Source organism: Coregonus clupeaformis, unplaced genomic scaffold (assembly GCF_020615455.1).
Source record: "Coregonus clupeaformis isolate EN_2021a unplaced genomic scaffold, ASM2061545v1 scaf0768, whole genome shotgun sequence".
In the NCBI taxonomy this organism is placed as follows: Eukaryota; Metazoa; Chordata; class Actinopteri; order Salmoniformes; family Salmonidae; genus Coregonus; species Coregonus clupeaformis.
Window position 1 is genome coordinate 6,427 of NW_025534223.1, and position 20,600 is coordinate 27,026.

At 38.9% G+C, this 20,600-nt stretch overlaps 1 protein-coding gene and 2 long non-coding RNA genes across 3 annotated transcripts; 1 reads left to right on the forward strand and 2 right to left on the reverse strand.

Annotated features, from left to right (window-relative positions):
- Positions 1-1,069: 1,069 nt before the first annotated feature.
- LOC121547814 lies at positions 1,070-12,068 on the reverse strand. Its single transcript, XM_045216655.1, has 7 exons — positions 11,924-12,068; positions 11,507-11,842; positions 11,025-11,270; positions 10,822-10,897; positions 2,171-2,214; positions 1,735-2,049; positions 1,070-1,465 (listed from the first exon to the last, which is right to left on the reverse strand). Exons 1-7 carry the CDS (start codon positions 11,949-11,951, stop codon positions 1,368-1,370), a joined length of 1,143 nt encoding a protein of 380 aa, XP_045072590.1. The 5' UTR covers positions 11,952-12,068; the 3' UTR covers positions 1,070-1,367.
- Positions 12,069-13,500: 1,432 nt separating this feature from the next.
- On the forward strand, positions 13,501-14,458 carry LOC123485620. Its single transcript, XR_006659089.1, has 2 exons — positions 13,501-13,684; positions 14,085-14,458. It is a non-coding gene; the product is annotated as an uncharacterized LOC123485620 (long non-coding RNA).
- A 3,605-nt stretch (positions 14,459-18,063) lies between these two features.
- LOC123485619 lies at positions 18,064-20,597 on the reverse strand. The gene is made up of 3 exons (XR_006659088.1): positions 20,513-20,597; positions 18,551-18,646; positions 18,064-18,149 (listed from the first exon to the last, which is right to left on the reverse strand). It is a non-coding gene; the product is annotated as an uncharacterized LOC123485619 (long non-coding RNA).
- Positions 20,598-20,600: the final 3 nt, after the last annotated feature.

A 20,600-nucleotide genomic window follows, 5' to 3' on the forward strand; every position in this document is an offset into this window, starting at 1 on the left:
CCTGTGTGAAAAAGTAATTGCCCCCTTACACTCAATAACTGGTTGTGCCATCTTTAGCTGCAATGACTCCAACCAAATGCTTCCTGTAGTTGTTGATCAGTCTCTCACGTCGCTGTGGAGGAATTTTGGCCCACTCTTCCATGCAGAACTGCTTTAACTCAGTGACGTGTGGGTTTTCAAGCATTAACTGCTCGTTTCAAGTCCTGCCACAACATCTCAATTGGGATTAGGTCTGGACTTTGACTAGGCCATTCCAAAACTTCCAATTTGTTGCTTTTTAGCAATTTTCATGTAGACTTGATTGTGTGTTTTGGATCATTGTCTTGCTGCATGACCCAGCTGTGCTTCAGCTTCAGCTCACAGACGGATGGTCTGACATTCTCCTGTAGAATTCTCTGATACAGAGCAGAATTCATGGTTCCTTCTATTAAGGCAAGTCGTCCAGGTCCTGAGGCAGCAAAGCATCCCCCAAAGCATCACACCACCACCACCATGCTTGACCTTTGGTATGATGTTCTTACTGTGGAATGCAGAGTTTGGTTTTCGCCAGGCATTACTGGAACCATGTCGTCCAAAAAGTTATACTTTTGAATAATCTGTCCATAGAACGTCCTTCCAAGAGTCTTGATGATCATCCAGGTGCTTTTTGGCAAACTTGAGTCAACTTTTTGGACGAGATGGGTCCCATTATGCCTGCCGAAAAACAAACACTGCATTCCACAGTAAGAACATCATACCAAAGGTCAAGCATGGTGGTGGTGGTGTGATGGTTTGGGGACTACACAATTTCCACATACAGAAATGAGCCCAATAACATATTGGTAAAATTATTTGTCACAACTATTTTAACATATTGGACCATGCATATAGCCTATGCATGGTCCATATAATGAAATATCATACTAGCAAAAAGCATTATCACCTGTAGCCCAACTGTTGTGTCTTAGTAAAAATAAATTGCTCATTGAAAGGTTGACTGAAAACTACAACAAAAAAACAACACATGATTATGTTCAATCTCAAGTTCTCCCCAAAATGACTGTCAATTGGCAGTACAATACTTATCACATGATATTGAAATATTTTAATAGCCTTGTAATTGAAAATGTATTGACAGGAGCGGCACACTACACAATTGTATTTCAATCCTATTTCCTATTTTGATTTAACAGATGACCCAGGTTTTAAAAAACATTATGCATTTACTCACCACCTCTACAAAGAGTTCTAGCAAGCGGTAGCCTATATTTGCAGTTTCATATTTCATGCATACTGTATAGAGAGAAGTCTTTCAGCCGTTTGAACACACAGAAGTTGCAAAACACAGCCACATAAAATGGTACAATTACCAATTTCTATGCTGTGGGTCAAAGAAGGTGGAGCGTTTGACTGAGGAGGAGAAACAGGAAGGGGATGAGTTTCTGTACTCTGATGCTAACGCTGCTGCTACATGGAGTTGGTTTCTCTGTAAAATAAAGAGGGACATTTTCCTTAGAGTTATCATACTGTATCATCAACTTCTTAAAACTGTTAATGGAAATTCCAATACTGTATAGATAAGCAAAGGCTGAATCATGAGCATTCTCTATGAATTGTCTAGTCAATTGTCAATTGTCTATAAATGCAGGCTATGCAGGTATCAAAACAGTTATGTTACACTTGTGAATAACGTAAGGAAATGCAACACATGAAGGAAATGCAACACATGAGGCAAGAAAGAGCATAACTGCAAACCTTCGACAGAAAGGTCCACTTGGCGACAAATGTTCGGTGATGGTATGGAACATGAATAACTCCCACTATCTGTGCCATTGAGATCAGTCAGTAAGAGAGAGAAGTTGCCGTTTGCCCACTCATCAGAGAACATACTGGTTCTGTTTATGAACTGACGGTGTTGCTTGGACAATTCTGCTTTTCCATTGATAATATAGTAGACATTCACGTCATCTGCGTATTGCCAAAATATTTCGACATTTTTAAGCGCCTTGTATGTGCAAGGCAAGATAACATTATCTCCCTTGAAGCCTTCAACTTTGACCTGCGAAGAGACTTCAGAACAGAGACATACAAATTAGCTTCCAATGAATCCATCTGACACTATGATATCAATTCAATATGCTGTGTTTGCAAAGGCAAACAACAATACTAAGTGACTACTTGAAATTAATACCTTGGGGACCAATCAACAGGATCACACAAACTGGCAACCAGCACCTGTGGAGTAAAAGTGATAGAGCATGGTATGTTTGGGAACAAGACTAGCAGGGTTATAAACACAGTGGCCTGGCTGAACATGAAAGGAAGGCTTAGCAACCAATCATAACCTAAGGAACTGTTCATTTGCTGTGCTTTAAATTACTTTGTAAAGCAACGAAAAACAATATAGACCTACTCGTTGTTTCTAAGATATAAACTAGGCAAAAGATGCGGTCTGCATGGTATAACTTGTAACTGTGGTAACTAAAGGTAATGCAGGTAACTGAGACGTACAGCAGTCCACTGGCAGTACAGGTTAGTGATGCGCAGGTTGACTCATAACCCGCAGTCGCTGCGGTTATATCCTTCGGGCGGGTGGGCTTAAGGTAATGAAAAAATGTCTGGATGAAGGGCGGGTGGGTGGTAGGCGGTTGAGTAAAGAGAGAAAATACCTTTAAAAATTCACCAATTCTTGTGCAGTTTATATCTATAGGCTACATTTAGGTTTTTCTTTCATTATTTAATTCTTAAAAGTTTGACATATGGAATTGTTTTAAGAAGGTCATACCTTGGATCATTTAGCTATTTGATTTTGAATTGTAGGATACCTTTAGGTATACATTTTTTTATTTAATCTGGCCTTTACTACTATAGCCCATAGAAACGCATAGATAAATGACAAAAAAAAGTGTCTGTCCTATATCTACGAGATATACGAAAGCTCAGGAAATATATTAATATATATAAACAGTACCAGTCAAAAGTTTGGACACACCTACTCATTCAAGGGTTTTTCTTTATTTTTACTATTTTCTACATTGTAGAATAATAGTGAAGACATCAAAACTATTAAATAACACATATGGAATCATGTAGTAACCAAAAAAGTGTTAAACAAATCAAAATATATTTTATATTTGAGATTCTTCAAATAGCCACCCTTTGCATTGATGTGACAGCTTTGCACACTCTTGGCATTCTCTCAACCCGCTTCATGAGGTAGTCACCTGGAATTTATTTCAATTAACTAGTGTGCCTTCTTAAAAGTAAATTTGTGGAATTTCTTTCCTTCTTAATGCGTTTGAGCCAATCAGTTGTGATGTGACAAGTTAGGGGTGGTATACAGAAGATAGCCCTATTTGGTAAAAGACCAAGTCCATATTATGGCAAGAACAGCTCAAATAAGCAAAGAGAAACGACAGTCCATCATTACTTTAAGACATGAAGGTCAGTCAATCCGGAACATTTCAAGAACTTTGAACGTTTCTTCAAGTGCAGTCGCAAAAACGCTATGATGAAACTGGCTCTCATGAGAACCGCCACAGGAAAAGAAGACACTGAGTTACCTCTGCACCTCAGATTGCAGCCCAAATAAAGTAACAGACACATCTCAACATCAACTGTTCAGAGGAGACTGCGTGAATCAGGCCTTCATGGTCGAATTGCTGCAAAGAAACCACTACTAAAGGACACCAATAAGAAGAAGAGACTTGCTTGGGCCAAGAAACACGAGCAATGGACATTAGACCGGTGGAAATCTGTCCTTTGGGCTGATGAGTCCAAATGTGAGATTTTTGGTTCCAATCGCCGTGTCTTTGGAGATGCAGAGAAGGTGAACGGATGATCTCTGCATGTGTGGTTCCCACCGTGAAGCATGGAGGAGGAGGTGTGATGTGGTGGTGCTTTGCTGGTGACACTGTCGGTGATTTATTTAGAATTCAAAGCACACTTAACCAGCATGGCTACCACAGTATTCTGCAGCGATACACCATCCCATCTGGTTTGCGCTTAGTGGGACTATCATTTGTTTTTCAACAGGACAATGACCCAAAACACACCTCCAGGCTGTGTAAGGGCTATTTGACCAAGGAGAGTGATGGAGTGCTGCATCAGATGACCTGGCCTCCCCAGTCGCCTAACCTCAACCCAATTGAGATGGTTTGGGATGAGTTGGACCGCAGAGTGAAGGAAAAGCAGCCAACAAGTGCTCAGCATATGTGGGAACTCCTTCAAGACTGTTGGAAAAGCATTCCGGGTGAAGCTGGTTGAGAGAATGCCAAGAGTGTGCAAAGCTGTCATCAAGGCAAAGGGTGGCTATTTGAAGAATCTAAAATCTAAAATATACTGTATTTTGATTTGTTTAACACTTTTTTGGTTACTACATGATTCCACATGTGTTATTTAATAGTTTTGATGTCTTCACTATTATTCTACAATGTAGAAAATAGTAAAAATAAAGAAAAACCCTTGAATGAGTAGGTGTGTCCAAACTGTACGTATATATACAGTACCAGTCAAAAGTTTTTTATTTTGTATTTTTATGAAATCATGAATTTAATCATTAATAACACCCATTTTCGTTACTGTCCTATGATTAATTATAATACAGAAATCTATTTTCCCTCCACATTTTTCAAAGCCTTCATCTAGTAATTTTAGAATCACCCAAGTGACCCAAGGTAGACATCACCCTTTATGTGTTATCAGGGCTTGACATTAACTTTTTTACTTGTCTAAAGGCTCAAGTCACTTGTCCCCCCCAAAAAAGGTCTGCAACGCTATTGGGCCCAAAAAAGGTGACTGAAAATTGTGTTATATGATGCAAGGAACCACTTCACAAAATAAAATTCATTATTTTCACTGGTATTGACAATGTAAGGCTGCTGGCCTCTGATCCCATGTATTATACAGTATCTCCTGCTGTTGTTCCCTTGAGTAAGGCACTTAACCCCCCACAAAGTAAAATACTGCACTGATAGACTACTGTATAAAACACATGTGGTCCGTCAACCCTCCATCTGGAGAGCTACTGGGTGTGCAGGCTTTTGATCCAACCCTGCTCAAACACACCAGAGTCATCTTATCAAGGTCCTGTTGAGCAGCTGATTTTTTAGAATGTGGTGTGTTCGAGCAGGGCTAGAGCAAAAGCCTGGCACCCAGTAGCTCTCCTGGAATCTCCAGGAGGATGGTTGGCATCCCTGCAACATTACAATTACAAGCAAATACTTTTTATGTCTTTCTAATAATAATAATAATAATAATATGTCTTTCTAAAATAATTCCCTCAAAATAATCCCCTCACTCAATGAACCAGGGCTAAGGTGGGCGAGGTCTTTTTTAAATTATGTATTTTTATTATTAACAACAATTATAACACAATTTTAAAAAAAAATCTACCAAATAACACAGAAACTTTATACACAGGGTTATACACATGTAAACAAAAATACACAAGGCTTCACAGGGAATTAGAGTTCGTTTTGCTTTACAGTTTTTCAGATTATGCACCATTTTTAAATTAAATTCAAACTCAATAAAAAAAAAAAAAAAAGATTTTTGGGTTTTCTTTTGCCCACTTGCATGTATGTACTGTAAATAATATTTACCATGCAGATTCATTATATATACTTTGTTCTGATATAAATCATGAAACAAAAGTAAAACATATTTCCCATCAAGATGAACCCTAGCACCAGTTGATCTAAATGTACATCCATCCAAAAGATCTTGGTGCAAATACATTCAAAGAATAAATAACTTGTAGTTTCATTTTCAATTTGACAAAACAGACACTTTTCATCGATATCAATTTGAAATCTTGTCAGTACCTGGTTTACTGGATATATTAAATGTCTAATTTTAAAATACACTTCACTGACTTTGTTAGTGACACAATATTTTCTATTTAAGTTCCATACCGCATTCCAATTCTATAATTCCAGTATACTTTCGCAGGAGGAAAAGAAGGCTCGGTACTCATCTTCCAATTATACAACGCGTCGGTCTAATCCTGAATGCTGATTGGTTAAAACTGCATTCCAGCCGGTGTCTATTCCACAAGTTACCACCAGCTAAATATATGACGTTAAAATGCCTATTTACACTGTTCCATCTGACTGCGCAATCCACTGTCTCATCAACCCAGTCAGGCACTTTATAAACTTGATCTCCACTATAAAAAGCATCTAGACATTATCTCACATTTATTTTAGACTAACATTTAGTTTTCAACAGTGGAGATTTGTATAAACCTTGCTGTCTGTCTCTCCAACATTTGCAACATTGTTTCAATATTCAAATTCGATCTCCAGCTGTCCCATAGTATTGAAAGTGTCGGGAGTCGGGACGAAACAGAAAGGCAGGCAGCGTTTCTCAGCCCGTCGAAATCATGAATCAGCTGGCATCATTTCTATGGATATATACAAAAAAAATATCCATTGAAAAAAGGTCAAACGAAACGCAGCTAATTTGCTGTCTTTCCAGCTTCAGTTTGAAGTGATTGTGTTACTGTAGCTGTGATGTTGGCTAGCTCCTCTGAACAACAGTGTCCTGACGAGTGAGCACATTCTCTATGCCATGCGAAATCGCGCCTCTTTAGCTCATTGTTATGGATGTATCCAAATAAATGTCACTAGAAAACAGCTTAAACAAATGCAAATGCAGCTACTTTGCTGTTATTCTGGCGGATATTTTAGATACAGAAAAAAAAGACTGAACGACTGGGCCGCGTCTCTAGCAACCCTAGATGTGTGTCGGGACTATATCTTGTGGAAGGAAGAATTAGAACAAATACATTCATCTAAATAACGTTTTTAATGAAAATATGTAAGTCATTATTTGAATATGTTGGTAACCCGTTGTATAAAAGCCGGTGTTTGTTGGATATATTGGCACGGTTTGTCGGCCCGAGACGAACAACACCCGTGCCAATATATCCAACAAACACCGGCTTCTCGGGCATTATCACTTAAATATAATTATTAGTGCACTTTTTATCCTTGATGCATAAACCATCTAATAGGACGCTGAAACTGAATTCCACATTCCTCTCAAGAGCATAATTTCCCTGTAAAAGTATTATAAGGCCTGTAGGTATTGCATCAAAATGGTGGCATACTCCTTCACCGTTTAATTTAAGGGGAATTTTATTTAGCTCAAAGTTACATTTGAGGAGAAATTCAGTGGCACCAACCTATTTAAAAACAAGATTTTGAATAATATTTCAAATCCTAGCCTTAAATTGGATGTAATTCTTGATCAGTCTAGTCTTAAAGATATTATTGGATGTACCAAAATCAAGCACATTTAAACCCCCCAGATCAAGAGTATTACATAATGCTTTCTTTTTTTAAATTAATGTGGTTTATTCCTCCAAACAAAATGTAACAGTTTCAAGTCTACTTTAATTGTTGCTTGGGGAATCTCCAATGCCATTGCAGTATATACTAGTCTTGATAATCCTTCACATTTTTTGACAGCAATACTCAACCATTTAAAGATATATCCCTTAACAACCAAGCATCAAACCTCTTCTTAACATTCTCAATGATGGGATTACAATTCTAATTAGCCCTTTCTGTTTGGTTTTAACATATCTTAATTCCCTATTTTTTTAAACATTTAAAGTCAAACCAGATACAGAGGAAAATACATTCAAACAATCAACAGCTTTTTAAACCTCTATTCAAGGTGGGCGATGTAGCCAACTAAGATGTTTATCTATTTGTAAGGTTAAAATATTCCGCGTTCAGGGGAGAGCTTGACAGCATAGGAGTTACTTGTCAATTAGGCTTTTCTAAGAATATTTTTAAAACTTTGTAATAATTACATGGCCAGTATTGAATAGAGAAGAATCCTAGCCATTTCTTTGCGCTTGAGAGATGGTTTTTCAACCGGAGTATGCAGCATTGGTTTCATCAACTGTGCACCAGTATCAACTGCATGCATGCCAGTTGCGGTTATACACCAGAGCCGGTGGAAAGTTATTTTAGGACATCGGACATGAAAATGACATTAATACATACTAATAGTTAACTAGCTAGATAACCAGCCAAACGACACAATATGTCTAGTTAGTCTGTTGTATATCATTATTTTACCTGCTGGGCAAATGTCTCTCTCTCGCTCTCTCTCTCCTCTGGCTACGGCCCACTGACACACACCATGACTTTTTCAGGATTTTCATTGATGACCCAAAATGGGCTATAACTGGCCAAATAAGTCACTAACTAACAATTAAAATCAATACATGTGTACACACGGCTAGACTCGCTTTAATCAAAAAAACAGATCTCATGACTGCATGATTGAAAGCCCGCTTGTGCCTGTCAATGCAGGCTACACTTTAAACATTAGGGGTTCAACAAGGGTTTATCTAAGATCCTCAAAGTTCTTCAAAGAACCTTAGGGTTCTTGGCACTGAAAGTTGCCCCCAAAAGCTTCTTCCAAGAACCCCATAGGAGGTGGGGTTCATCGAGGAACCTCCTTAGTAGGTGGGGGTTCTTGCAGGAACCTAACTGCCCAACTGAAACATTTTGATTTTAATTTGAAAGGACAGCAGGTGCAGGCACTTAACTGAACAATTTAAAGATCTCCTCAATTTAAGGTAAGGTTTGTCCCTTGTATGATCTAAATTGATATTGTTTTATGATGATACTATCTATCTTTTCATATTGTGCAAATCTTTGTGAAACAGAAAATGTACACAATTCAATGGATATCAATCAAGAAAGAGGTAAGAATATGTAGGCTATAAGAATATGTTGAAGGCTAGCTGTATTGGGTGCAGATGACTGAACTGCTCACTTTTGTGTCTGTGTCTGCAGGTATACAGATGAGGAGGCATACAAAGGTATGGCAATTGGTATTGGTATGTTATGTTATGCAGATCACATGTACCATCCTCCTCCCTTACCTCTTCAATGAATATCCCATAGGCCTCTACATTATGGTATGTGTATGAAAATCATTATCAAAATGCACTGCTCAAAAAAATAAAGGGAACACTAAAATAACACATCCTAGATCTGAATTAATGAAATAATCTTATTAAATACTTTTTTATTTACATAGTTGAATGTGCTGACAACAAAATCACACAAAAATGATCAATGGAAATCAAATTGATCAACCCATGGAGGTCTGGATTTGGAGTCACCCTCAAAATTAAAGTGGAAAACCACACTACAGGCTGATCCAACTTTGATGTAATGTCCTTAAAACAAGTCAAAATGAGGCTCAGTAGTGTGTGTGGCCTCCACGTGCCTGTATGACCTCCCTACAACGCCTGGGCATGCTCCTGATAAGGTGGTGGATGGTCTCCTGAGGGATCTCCTCCCAGACCTGGACTAAAGCATCCGCCAACTCCTGGACTGTCTGTGGTGCAATGGAGGATGGTAATAATAATAATAATAGGGGGGGTAGTTCAAAAATGAACCCCAAAATATTATTCAAAAGGTTAATCGAGGATCCATTAAAAGGGGTTCTTTGAAGAACTTAAAGGGGTTCCCCCACAGTTTCAATTTGAAGAACCCCTAAAGGATACTCCAGTATGGCAGAATAGAAAAATGTCCACCATGACTGCCAGGAGGAGTTTTTGTGATGGCTCCACATCTGAAAATGTTCAGGACCCCAAACTGTACAAGTGTAGACTTACCAAGTTTTATTATTTCATGAAAAAGTGAACCATTCACTTAAGATTTGGCACATATCACCTGGACTATTTGTTATTTTGTTGGGTAGCCGGGATGCAGTGTGGGAACACATGCAGTGCTTACTATTTTCAGTAGATGGTACTGTTCAACCAGTTAAAACGTACCCAGTCAAATTGTGTAGTACTGTGTATTATTGTAAGTGATGACGCCACATAAGAATAAAAAGACAAGTGCAGGTTTGCACAGATTATATGACCTGTATATAATATTAATGTGGTTCTTGAAATGTTAAAGAGACCTTGCAGAGACTTTGACCACTGCCTCACCTGAAATCCCTGAATAAAGTTTGCTTGTTTCCAGCACTCCTAACCGGTTGGTTTTGAGGGATGTCTGAATAGAAGATAGTTACAATAGAACTGGATTGACCCTTCATTTAGAAAAGGACACACTACATCATTGCATTTAAGTAAAGTACAACTCATGGCAAAGTAGTGGAACATTAAGAAACAATATAATTACTGACTAGCAGTGAAAAGGGTGACAGGCATATTCACGAGACTCTTTTAGTCATCACTGTAACAATGTCACATGTCTACCATCATTTAACAGTAAGTAATTCTAAGCATAGTTGTTAGCTTGCGCTTGTGGATCATGCATTATACTGCAAAACGGTGCTGTGTCACTGACTTCTGGATATTTTTATTATTTTTTTTTAAACATGCATGCAATCAGAGTTATGTTATGATATATTGATATGCTTTTCAGCAGATGTTATACTGTTAAAGTTGCACTATGGTTGCTAAAATTCTAATAGTTCGCCTAATTTCAGTTTCTGTGACAAAACAAGCAAGCATAGTGTTGAGAATCTTTGTACCATCTAAACCACTGTGAAATATATTTTCCATAACCAAAAACATTGTATTTTCAGCTGTTTGAAGCTGGTGTACAAAACAAAGTAAAAGATGCAAAAACAAAACTTAAGAACGGGAAGCATAGAAATAGCGCACATAGAACAGATCTGCCGCTTCTTAGACTTGCTTTCAAAGATAATGACAGATCTATAACTCACATTACTATGTGATTTTGGTTGCGTAGCCCAAAAAGTTACATATTGCAGCTTTAAGCTAAATTTGTGGTCCAAATTAGGTGAGACTGATGCAACTGTTCAGGAGCTTTACAAAAAGTAACTTACTTCTGGTCTACTCGGCGTCTTGGTGTTAGTTTTGAAGGAGAGTTTTTGTTCTGACATGGCAAGGTCAAGACTAGTACTGAAATATAAACCAACAAAATAGGAAAAGTCAATATCATGTTGATCAACATAAGCAATATGTCAATTCTCCGTAAACGACAATAAAATGTTAAACTATTTCAAATCTGGTATTTCCATTTACTCACCCAGGATCATAACCATCAGAATAGCATTCAGAACACTGTAAATGGATAGAAGACAGTTCTCCCATGATGACCTGCAGTTGGATGTCTGGTTTGGATAGCTGGATGCCTGGTTTGGATAGCTGGATGTCTGGTTTGGATAGCTGGATGTCTGGTTTGGATAACTGGATGTCTGGTTTGGATAACTGGATGTCTGGTTTGGATAACTGGATGTCTGGTTTGTCTGATTGGGATAGTCAGCATAAACCTCTGTGCAATAATGCACATGGAAAAATCACTATATCACTATATTAAATGTACATGTAGTGATATCCACACAATGCCACTTTACAATTAAAGTACATGAAGTCGGTATACAGTGCATCACACATGCAATGTTGGGACTGGATACATTTGAGAGTGTACATACTCAAAATTGGATGTATTTCAATAAAGATTGATGTTACATTGAAAGGTATTTATCATTGAATAACACGTGCACTCACCAGTGATCATGAGTCTGGTGCCGTTGCTGAATATCAATCTGCCCTCTTCTTTCTTTGCACAGTAGTACACTCCATTCTCATCTACTGTTACATTCTGTATTAACAATCTATTTCCTGTTTCTAATGAATATTTCTGTTTAAAATGATGATTGTAATAAAAAGCAGCAGGACTACTACTAATGAAAGAGCGGAGTATGGCCAGTGGAGGCTGTGGTTGGTGCTGTATGTACCAGTATGCACTTTCTATGTTAAGAGAACAGTTTATGGTTGCATTCTGTCCAAGTTCCACCAGTGTCTCTGTCAAGCCACCAGCTCCCCAACAGCATATAAAGAGACCTAGAAACAAAACAGGTCTTTACACATTTGATTTGTTTCTTAAGTTATTAAGTACATGTAGTAACAAAACAATCATCTTACACAACAGATGTCCCAGAACTCTCAACATCTTCTCAAATGTGTGTTGTCGATTGGGTTGGTGTCCTGTTTGTGTAGCAGCTATCTGTTTGAGCGCTCTTTGCTGCTGTACGGACAAAACACTTTTTTGTTTGTTTGTTTTTTAAGGTTGCCAGAGGTCTAAGTCAGACCAATCATCAGGGCCGGTCCTAGCTTTTTTGGGGACCTAAGCACGATTTGGTTGCGGGACAGTTTGTTTCCTGGACACAGATTAAGCATAATCCTGGACTAAGCACTTTCAATAGAGATTCTCCATTGAGCATCCTTTTGTGTCCAGGACAAGGCTCAATCTGTGTCTGGGAAAGTTCAGATCAAGGCATAGGTTTTCATCATGTCACTCCTTTCAGTGGTCATGAAGGAAAGGAGATAAGGAAATGAGCTGAGACGCGGAAAGGAGATGAGGAAAGGAGATGAAATGAGGAAAGGAGATGAAATGAGGAAAGGATATGAAATGAGGAAAGGATATGAAATGAGATGAGGAAATGAGCTGATAGTAGGAAAGGTGATGAGGAAAGCAGACGAGGAAAGGAGACGAAGAAAGGAGTGAGGTGAGGAGGATAGTGGATATCTAACCTATTGGAACACAGCCCTTGTATTTATTGTAATAGATAGTCCTGAGTTTCAGAACACGCTGGGGAGTAAAACTTTAAACTTTGACTGAAGTGACAAACATGATCTTCTCCAACCACATCCCACCAGTCAAGGCCCTTTAGTGTTTACTTCAGAGTTAAACTGTAAGCTTTGGTCAAATACTATCTGTTTACTCTCCTAACTGTTTCTCTGTAATTCAGGTGGACATTGATGTCTGTCCGTGTCCAAAATTCCACCATATTCCCTAGATGGTGCATTACTTTTGACCAGAGCCCATAAGGGCGCACTACAACAAAAGTGCACTATACAGGTAATAGAGAGCCATTTCAGACACAGCCCACTGTCTACTCTGTGTCTGTGTTTCTGTCATTCTTCTAATATGAAACAACAACCCTGTGTTCTTCACCCCACCATCTTCTTTATTCCGTATTTTCTTTATATCTGAAATGGGTAGGGGGTAAAGAAACTCGGTACGTTTAATTTAGCCTGGAGACCTAGTCACGCTTGCTTACGGCACAGTGAAAACATGACCCTCGTTTGGGACGACGCTCACTTGGGTGAACCAATGGCTATGTACACTCTGTTTGCTTGATTTTCACCGGTCTCTTCTCCTCCCGTGTTTTGCTCCGACAGTCCAACCATTTAGATCAGAGCTGTTAATTGCACTCACCTTGTGTCTCAGGTCTGAATTAGTCCCTGATTCAAAGGAGAGGATGAAAAACAGAAGTGTTTCGGCCCTCCAGGACCGACATTGAACAACCCTGATTTAGATACAGATGTAGGATCTTAATGTGAGCCAGTTTGCTACAGCAGGAAAATAATCCTGCAGCATGTGGATTCAAATTCATGGACATTTTTTGTCGGGGTTGATACATTTTTCGTCAGGGCAAATCAAGTCTGACATTTTAAAGTGGAAATGACAAACTTTAGCAACATAAACGTGATCAAATTAAGATCCCACATCTGTACTGTCTGTTTGATAGCAAGCTATCAATGTGCATAATACTTAACAATCGGAGAGAGGGTAGGAAAAAATGATCTGCCCTCCGCATGTTTTGAGAACACACACTCACACTGCTGCTGATCTGCTTCTTCCTTGGTTTATATGAACATGCAGGGAGATGATTAGCCTAGGTATTGTCAATCTCTATTTAAGCATTTTATAACATACATTATTCAAATTACGAGTGCGCTATCATGCGATCCGTCTATCAACTGTCAATTACAGAAACTATTACAAATACAGTAGGCTGTGGCCAGATCAGCATTTCAGACACATACCCTGGGTTAGTCACTCTTTATCCAGTGCTCTCAATCAGTTTAGCAACCTACTGTTTTTTTGGACCCTGGTCAAAAGCAGTGCACTATTTAGTGAATAGGGTGCCATTTTCGATGCATTGTCTGTTTCTCTGTGTTTCAGACATTAATGTCTGGCTACGTCCAAAATGTTGTGCATAGGTGGCCAAAACTAGTGTACTATGTAGGGAATAGGGTGCGGGTGCCTCTGTTTACGCTGTGTTTCTCTGTACCCTAGGTGGACATTGACATCAAACTGAGGTCCTGCCAAGGATCATGCAACAGGACCTTTGCTTTCCTCATTGACCATGACAGCTAACGGTCACTACAGCACCTGATGACCAAATTCAATAACACTACCGAGCATCAGAAGAAGAACTCCCCCGTTAAAGACATCCTGAAGATCAAACTACAACCAGTGGATGTCGATCCTCCGTCGTTGTTCAGCTACAAAACCATCTCCATCGTCCAGAAGGAACTCCTGACTCAGTTTGAGGACCTAGAGCAGAACCAAGTGGTTGTAGAAAAATGGATGTCTGGGTTCCGTAGGGGAGACAGCCTTTCAAGAATGTTAATAAACCAAGAGAGAACTCTCTTGCTGGATAACCAAAATGTTATTGTGAACCGTATATTGTGTCATATTGTACCCTTATAACTTATATTAAAGGAATATTGTTTAACGTAAACTACAAATGACATATTACCTGTATATGTATGCTAAACATTACATGATTATATTCCCTAAACACCAAAGCACTCCATTTTGAAAACATATTGTTTTTAAGCACTTTGAACTGCATTTTTTGTAAAACAAAATGTGCTATATAAATAACATTTAGTTAAATAGTAATGTAAGCCTATTAATGTATCTGTTATGGAGTTACAGAGACAGTCTCTGGACTGGTACAAGGGCCCTAGCTGGGCCCATATTCATAAAGCATCTCAGTAGGGGTGCTGATCAAGGATCAGTTGTAAGCTTTAGATCATAATGGACAAGCTCACATGGACAGGGGGACCTGATCCTAGATCAGCACTCCTACTCTAAGACTGTGTATAAGAGCCTGAGAGGATGATGTCACAGGGGGTATTTGGAAGCCCAGTAGAGTCCCTGTAGATGGAGCCATTTCCCTGATATGTAGACACTAGTCTCTAAACCCGCAGTGAGATAGAGGAACTATGTCAAAAGAGTCCATCATTGAAACCAGACCATAGTCACTGTGTTGCCTAGGGTCGGATTTCAAGACTATGCAGACCCCATAGCACCAGGCATTGTGTCACACTTTACCCTGCCATAACACTGGGTAACTGAAGTGTCATCAAGGACGGACCATTTGAGGAGTTTTGTGAACATTGCATTAATTGTCCACAAACTATGCTAAATCATTGTGCATTACTTACTCTACACAGGAAACACATCTTTTAGTGTTCATATCTAAAATGTAGGCCTATGCTGTTTGGGTTTAAGACAACTTTGTTAGGACAGGTTAATTGTTCCCGTGAATGCATTCATTATGATGTGTATTCCAACAGACAACCTTTTGCTAGACAAACTATTGCACAAGCATCACAGGAACAACTACTGATATAACGGCGTAACCAATCACCAATTACACGTGCTATTTTTGCGTGTGGTGGTGTGTGGTATTTTCCACTGTGCAAGAGCTTTCTCGTAACTAAAAAGCTCTACTTCAACTGAGTGGACCATGAGTCATACATTTCTTTTGTTCCTGTGAACCTTACCGCAATTTCATTGGCAATTTCCACAGAAGCCACAGTTTTAGAACAAAAAGGAAGTTCAGCAGCTGAATACTGTAATCATGACATTTTACTAGGTGATAGTTACACTAATGGATTGACCATTCATGTATCCAGTAACACACTAGGCCTACATCATGCATTTGAGTAAAGTACAAATAAATGTCAAAGTAGGGGGAAATGAAGAAACACATGTATTTACTCATTATTGACTAGCGGTAAAAAGGGGTGATAGGATACAGGCATATTCACTAGAGTATTTTAGTCATATGTTCACTCTGCCATTGTCACATGACTTAAGGTGTTTGTTTTGTTTGAGGTGGTCTTAGTTTTGAAAGACAGTTTCTGTTCTGACATGCCAAGATCACGATACGTACTGAAATATAAACCAACCACATAGGAAAAGTCTATATCAACATTACACAAGTGACATCTACATTCTCAGAATACAACATTAAAATGTCAAACTATTTAAAACGTTTACATTTTGATAATATCTAGTATTTCCATTTACTCACCCAGGATCATAACGATCAGAATAGCATTCAGAACACTGTAAATGGAGAGAACACAGTTCTCAGCATAAACCTCTGGGGAAAACAAAACAGATGTACTGCACAGCCAATGTGGTACAGTGCATTCGGAAAGTATTCAGACCCCTTGACTTTTTCCACATTTTGTTACGTTACAGCCTTATTCTAAAAGTGATGATAAAACACAAACATAATGACGTGTAAGGTCATTGTTAACTTGCTTAAAGTTTCACATGAAGCACGAGTCTGTGCAAAGTGTGAAGAGGAAGTGGTGAGCATCAATTCGTCTCTTGCTTAACGACCACATTCTCTTTATGCAGAAGGTCAAACGTAACAATATACAAAGCAGGAAATTCTATTGAAAAAGGCCCCTCTACCTGGTGTTAAAGCTATAATCCTTAGTTGCTACATCCATTTTTTGACTTTTATATACTGAACAAAAATATAAACGCAACATGCAACAATTTCTAAAATTGTACTGAAGGAAATCAGTCAATTGAAATAAATAAATTAGGCACTAATCTACATATGGATTTCACATGACTGTCAGGGGCACAGCCATGGGTGGGCCTGGGAGGGCATAGGCCCACCCACTTGGGAGCCAGGTCCACCCACTGGGGAGCCTGGCCCAGCCAATCAATTAGTTTTTCCCCACAAAGGGGCTTTATTAGAAATTCTTCTCATAACCCCCCTCAGACGATCCCGCAGTTGAAGAAGGCAGATATGAAGGTCATGGGCTGGCGTGATTACTTGTGATCTACGGTTGTGAGGCCTATCTTACAGTGGTCTTAACTTAAACAACTAAAATATACAAACCACTGTGTGGTTGATGCATCATCAACACACTGCAAAAGGCTGAAATACACAAACCTCTTCCTCACTTACACAAACCTCTTCCTCACTTACACAAACCTCTTCCTCACTTACACAAACCTCTTCCTCACTTACACAAACCTCTTCCTCACTTACAATTTACTTTCAAGACAGGCACAAATGAAAACTTATTTCCAGCAATGAACAATGAAAAACATGAATCAAGACACAAAAGTAACAATTTCCTTGAAAGATATTGCTGGCTGGTATAAATACCATAGTGACAAAGAGCAGCATTAGATACAGTATACAAAGATATGAATATTCACAGTTGATTAACATTATCTTCCAAAGTCATATTGTAGTTCACATTATCCACCAAAGTCATAACTATTATCATAATAGCCCAGATATGTTAAACCCAGACTGAAGAGAAAGGGTATATGCAGATTTGGCACCTTATTAAGCAGGAGTTGTGAGTTCAGGATTTGGAAACTGAACGCTGGAGTAAATAGTTGAGGCTATGCGGTCTGGCCTTGGTCCTCCCAGTGGGGGTACCAGCTGTATCATGCAATACTGAAAAACAATGTGGATATGAGTGAAAACATCCCCCATAAAGATAGACATTATGTAATATTCATATACTGTATATACAGTACCAGTCAAAAGTTTGGACACACCTACTCATTCAAGGGTTTTCCTTTATTTGTACTATTTTATACATTGTAGAATAATAGTGAAGACATCAAAACTATGAAAAAACAGTAGCTTTGATTGGACTGATCATGTCAACATCATACTTTCAAAATCTTAGCTATGAGTCATCATCATGAATCAAGTCGACAATCTACTGGCAAATCCTTTTTAATCCTTGTCATGTGAAGATAAATAACGATGATAAATTATAGATAAAATGTCATCAAGGCAAAGGGTGGCTACTTTGAAGAATCTCAAATGATTCCATATGTGTTATTTCATAGTTTTGATGTCTTCACTATTTTTCTACAATGTAGAAAACAGTAAAAAAATTAAGAAAAACCCTTGAACGAGTAGGTGTGTCCAAACTTTTGACTGGTACTGTATATCCATATTCCCACTACAGGTACTGACCTCTGGCCCGTCTGCCCTTTCAGGTGGTTCAGGGGTTGGAGGAGAGTCATGGTTCTTCTGGCAAGCAGCTCTCTTCCACAGCACTAAAATGGCTAAGATTATCCATATAGATGGAATTAGTATAGACTATTGTGATCACACATCACTGAGTAACATCTTACATATTGCAGTGGGTTTTGGGTCTGCATGCAGACAAAAGTACAGGAAAAGATAGTCCTGACATTGCATGTAAAGGCAGGAAAGGTTAGCCTGGTACCCAGTCTAAAGAAAAGTTTTAGTAAGATAAAAAAATATAATAATTTGCCATTTAGCAGACACTTTTAACCAAAGCGACTTACAGTCATGAGTGAATACATTTTACGTATGGGTGGCACCGGGAATCAAACCCACAACCCTGGGGATGCAAGTGCCATGCTCTACCAACTGAACCACACAGTACCACCCAGTTGTTACTAGTTACTAACAAACCCTATTTTAAGAGTGTAAAACACACCTGACGGCAATAAAATGAGAACTGCATTCAAGACCCCGGATCCAATGAGAAGACCTTTTAGCCACGTTGCGTTGAAGTTTCTGGGTTGCTCTGAGGCTTCAGGATCAAATGAAATTGTCAAAAATGGTCACAAAATATGATAGCGTAAATTTGCACAATATGCTATTAAAGTCACTATTAAATCAGTTGAAAAATTACAAACACAATCACTTACGAAACTTAAAACTTCTGTTTGTTGTTTCATTGATTGATTCAAGTCCAACAGGGTTATGGTAAATATGTATAGCCTACATCCACTTTGAGTTACAGTGCCTTGCAAAAGTATTTATCCCCCTTGGCGTTTTTCCTATTTTGTTGCATTACAACCTGTAATTTAAATGGATTTTTATTTTGATTTCATGTAATGGACATCCACAAAATAGTCCAAATTGGTGAAGTGAAATGAAAAAAATCACTTGTTCCAAAGAATTCTAAAAAATAAATAACGGAAAAGTGGTGCGTGCATATGTATTCACCCCCTTTGCTATGAAGCCCTTAAATAAGATCTGGTGTAACCAATTACCTTCAGAAGTGACATAATTAGTTAAATAAAGTCCACCTGTGTGCAATCTAAGTGTCACATGATCTGTCAAATGATCTCAGTAAATATATACATCTGTTCTGAAAGGCCCCAGAGTCTGCAACACCACTAAGCAAGGGGCACCACCAAGCAAGCGGCACCATGAAGAAAAAAATATCTGAAACTTTGAACATACCACAGAGCACCATTAAATAAAACAAATTGAAAGAATATGGCACCACAACAAACCTGCCAAGAGAGGGCCGCCCACCAAAACTCATGGACCTGGCAAGGAGGGCATTAATCAGAGAGGCAACGAAGAGACCAAAGATAACCCTGAAGGAGCTGCAAAGCTCCACAGCAGAGAATGGAGTATCTGTCCATAGGACCACTTTAAGCCGTACACTCCACAGAGCTGGGCTTTACAGAAGAGTTGCCCGAAAAAATAAACATTGCTTAAAAAATAAATAAGCAAACACGTTTGGTGTTCACCAAAAGGCATTTGGGAGACTCCCCAAACATATGGAAGAAGGTACTCTGGTCAGATGAGACTAAAATTGAGCTTTTTGGCCATCAAGGAAAACGCTATGTCTGGCACAAATCCAACACCTTTCATCACCCCGAGAACACCATCCCCACAGTGAAGCATGGTGGTGGCAGCATCATGCTGTGGGGATGTTTTTCATCGGCAGGGACTGGGAAACTGGTCAGAATCGAAGGAATGATGGATGGTGCAAAATACAGGGAAATTCTTGAGGGAAACCTGTTTCAGTCTTCCAGAGATTTGAGACTGGGACGGAGGTTCACCTTCCAGCAGGACAATGACCCTAAGCATACTGCTAAAGCAACACTCGAGTGGTTTAAGGGGAAACATTTATATGTCTTGGAATGGCCTAGTCAAAGCCCAGACCTCAATCCAATTGAGAATCTGTGTTATGAATTAAAGATTGCTGTACACCAGCGGAACCCATCCAACTTGAAGGAGCTGGAGCAGTTTTGCCTTGGCGAATGGGCAAAAATCCCAGTGGCTAGATGTGCCAAGCTTATAGAGACATACCCCAAGAGACTTGCAGCTGTAATTGATGCAAAAGGTGGCTCTACAACGTATTGACTTTGGGGGGGTTAAATGTATGCACATTGTATGCACATTTACATTTTAGTCATTTAGCACGCTCAAGGTCTGTTTTTATGTCTTACATCTTGTTTGTTTCACAATAAAAAAATATTTGCATCTTCAACGTTGTAGGAATGTTGTGTAAATGAAATGATACAACCCCCCCCAAGCCACTGTATATGTTACTCAAAGTGGATGTAACATTTCAGTAGTGGTCTTGCACCTTGCTGCAAAAATATATTTTAGACAAAATATATTATGTTGATCATTGAATGAAATGTACACTTACCAGTGGTCATGAGTCTGGTGCCGTTGCTGAATAGGAGACTATCGTTTTCTTTCTTTGCACAGTAGTACACTCCATTCTCAACTACTGT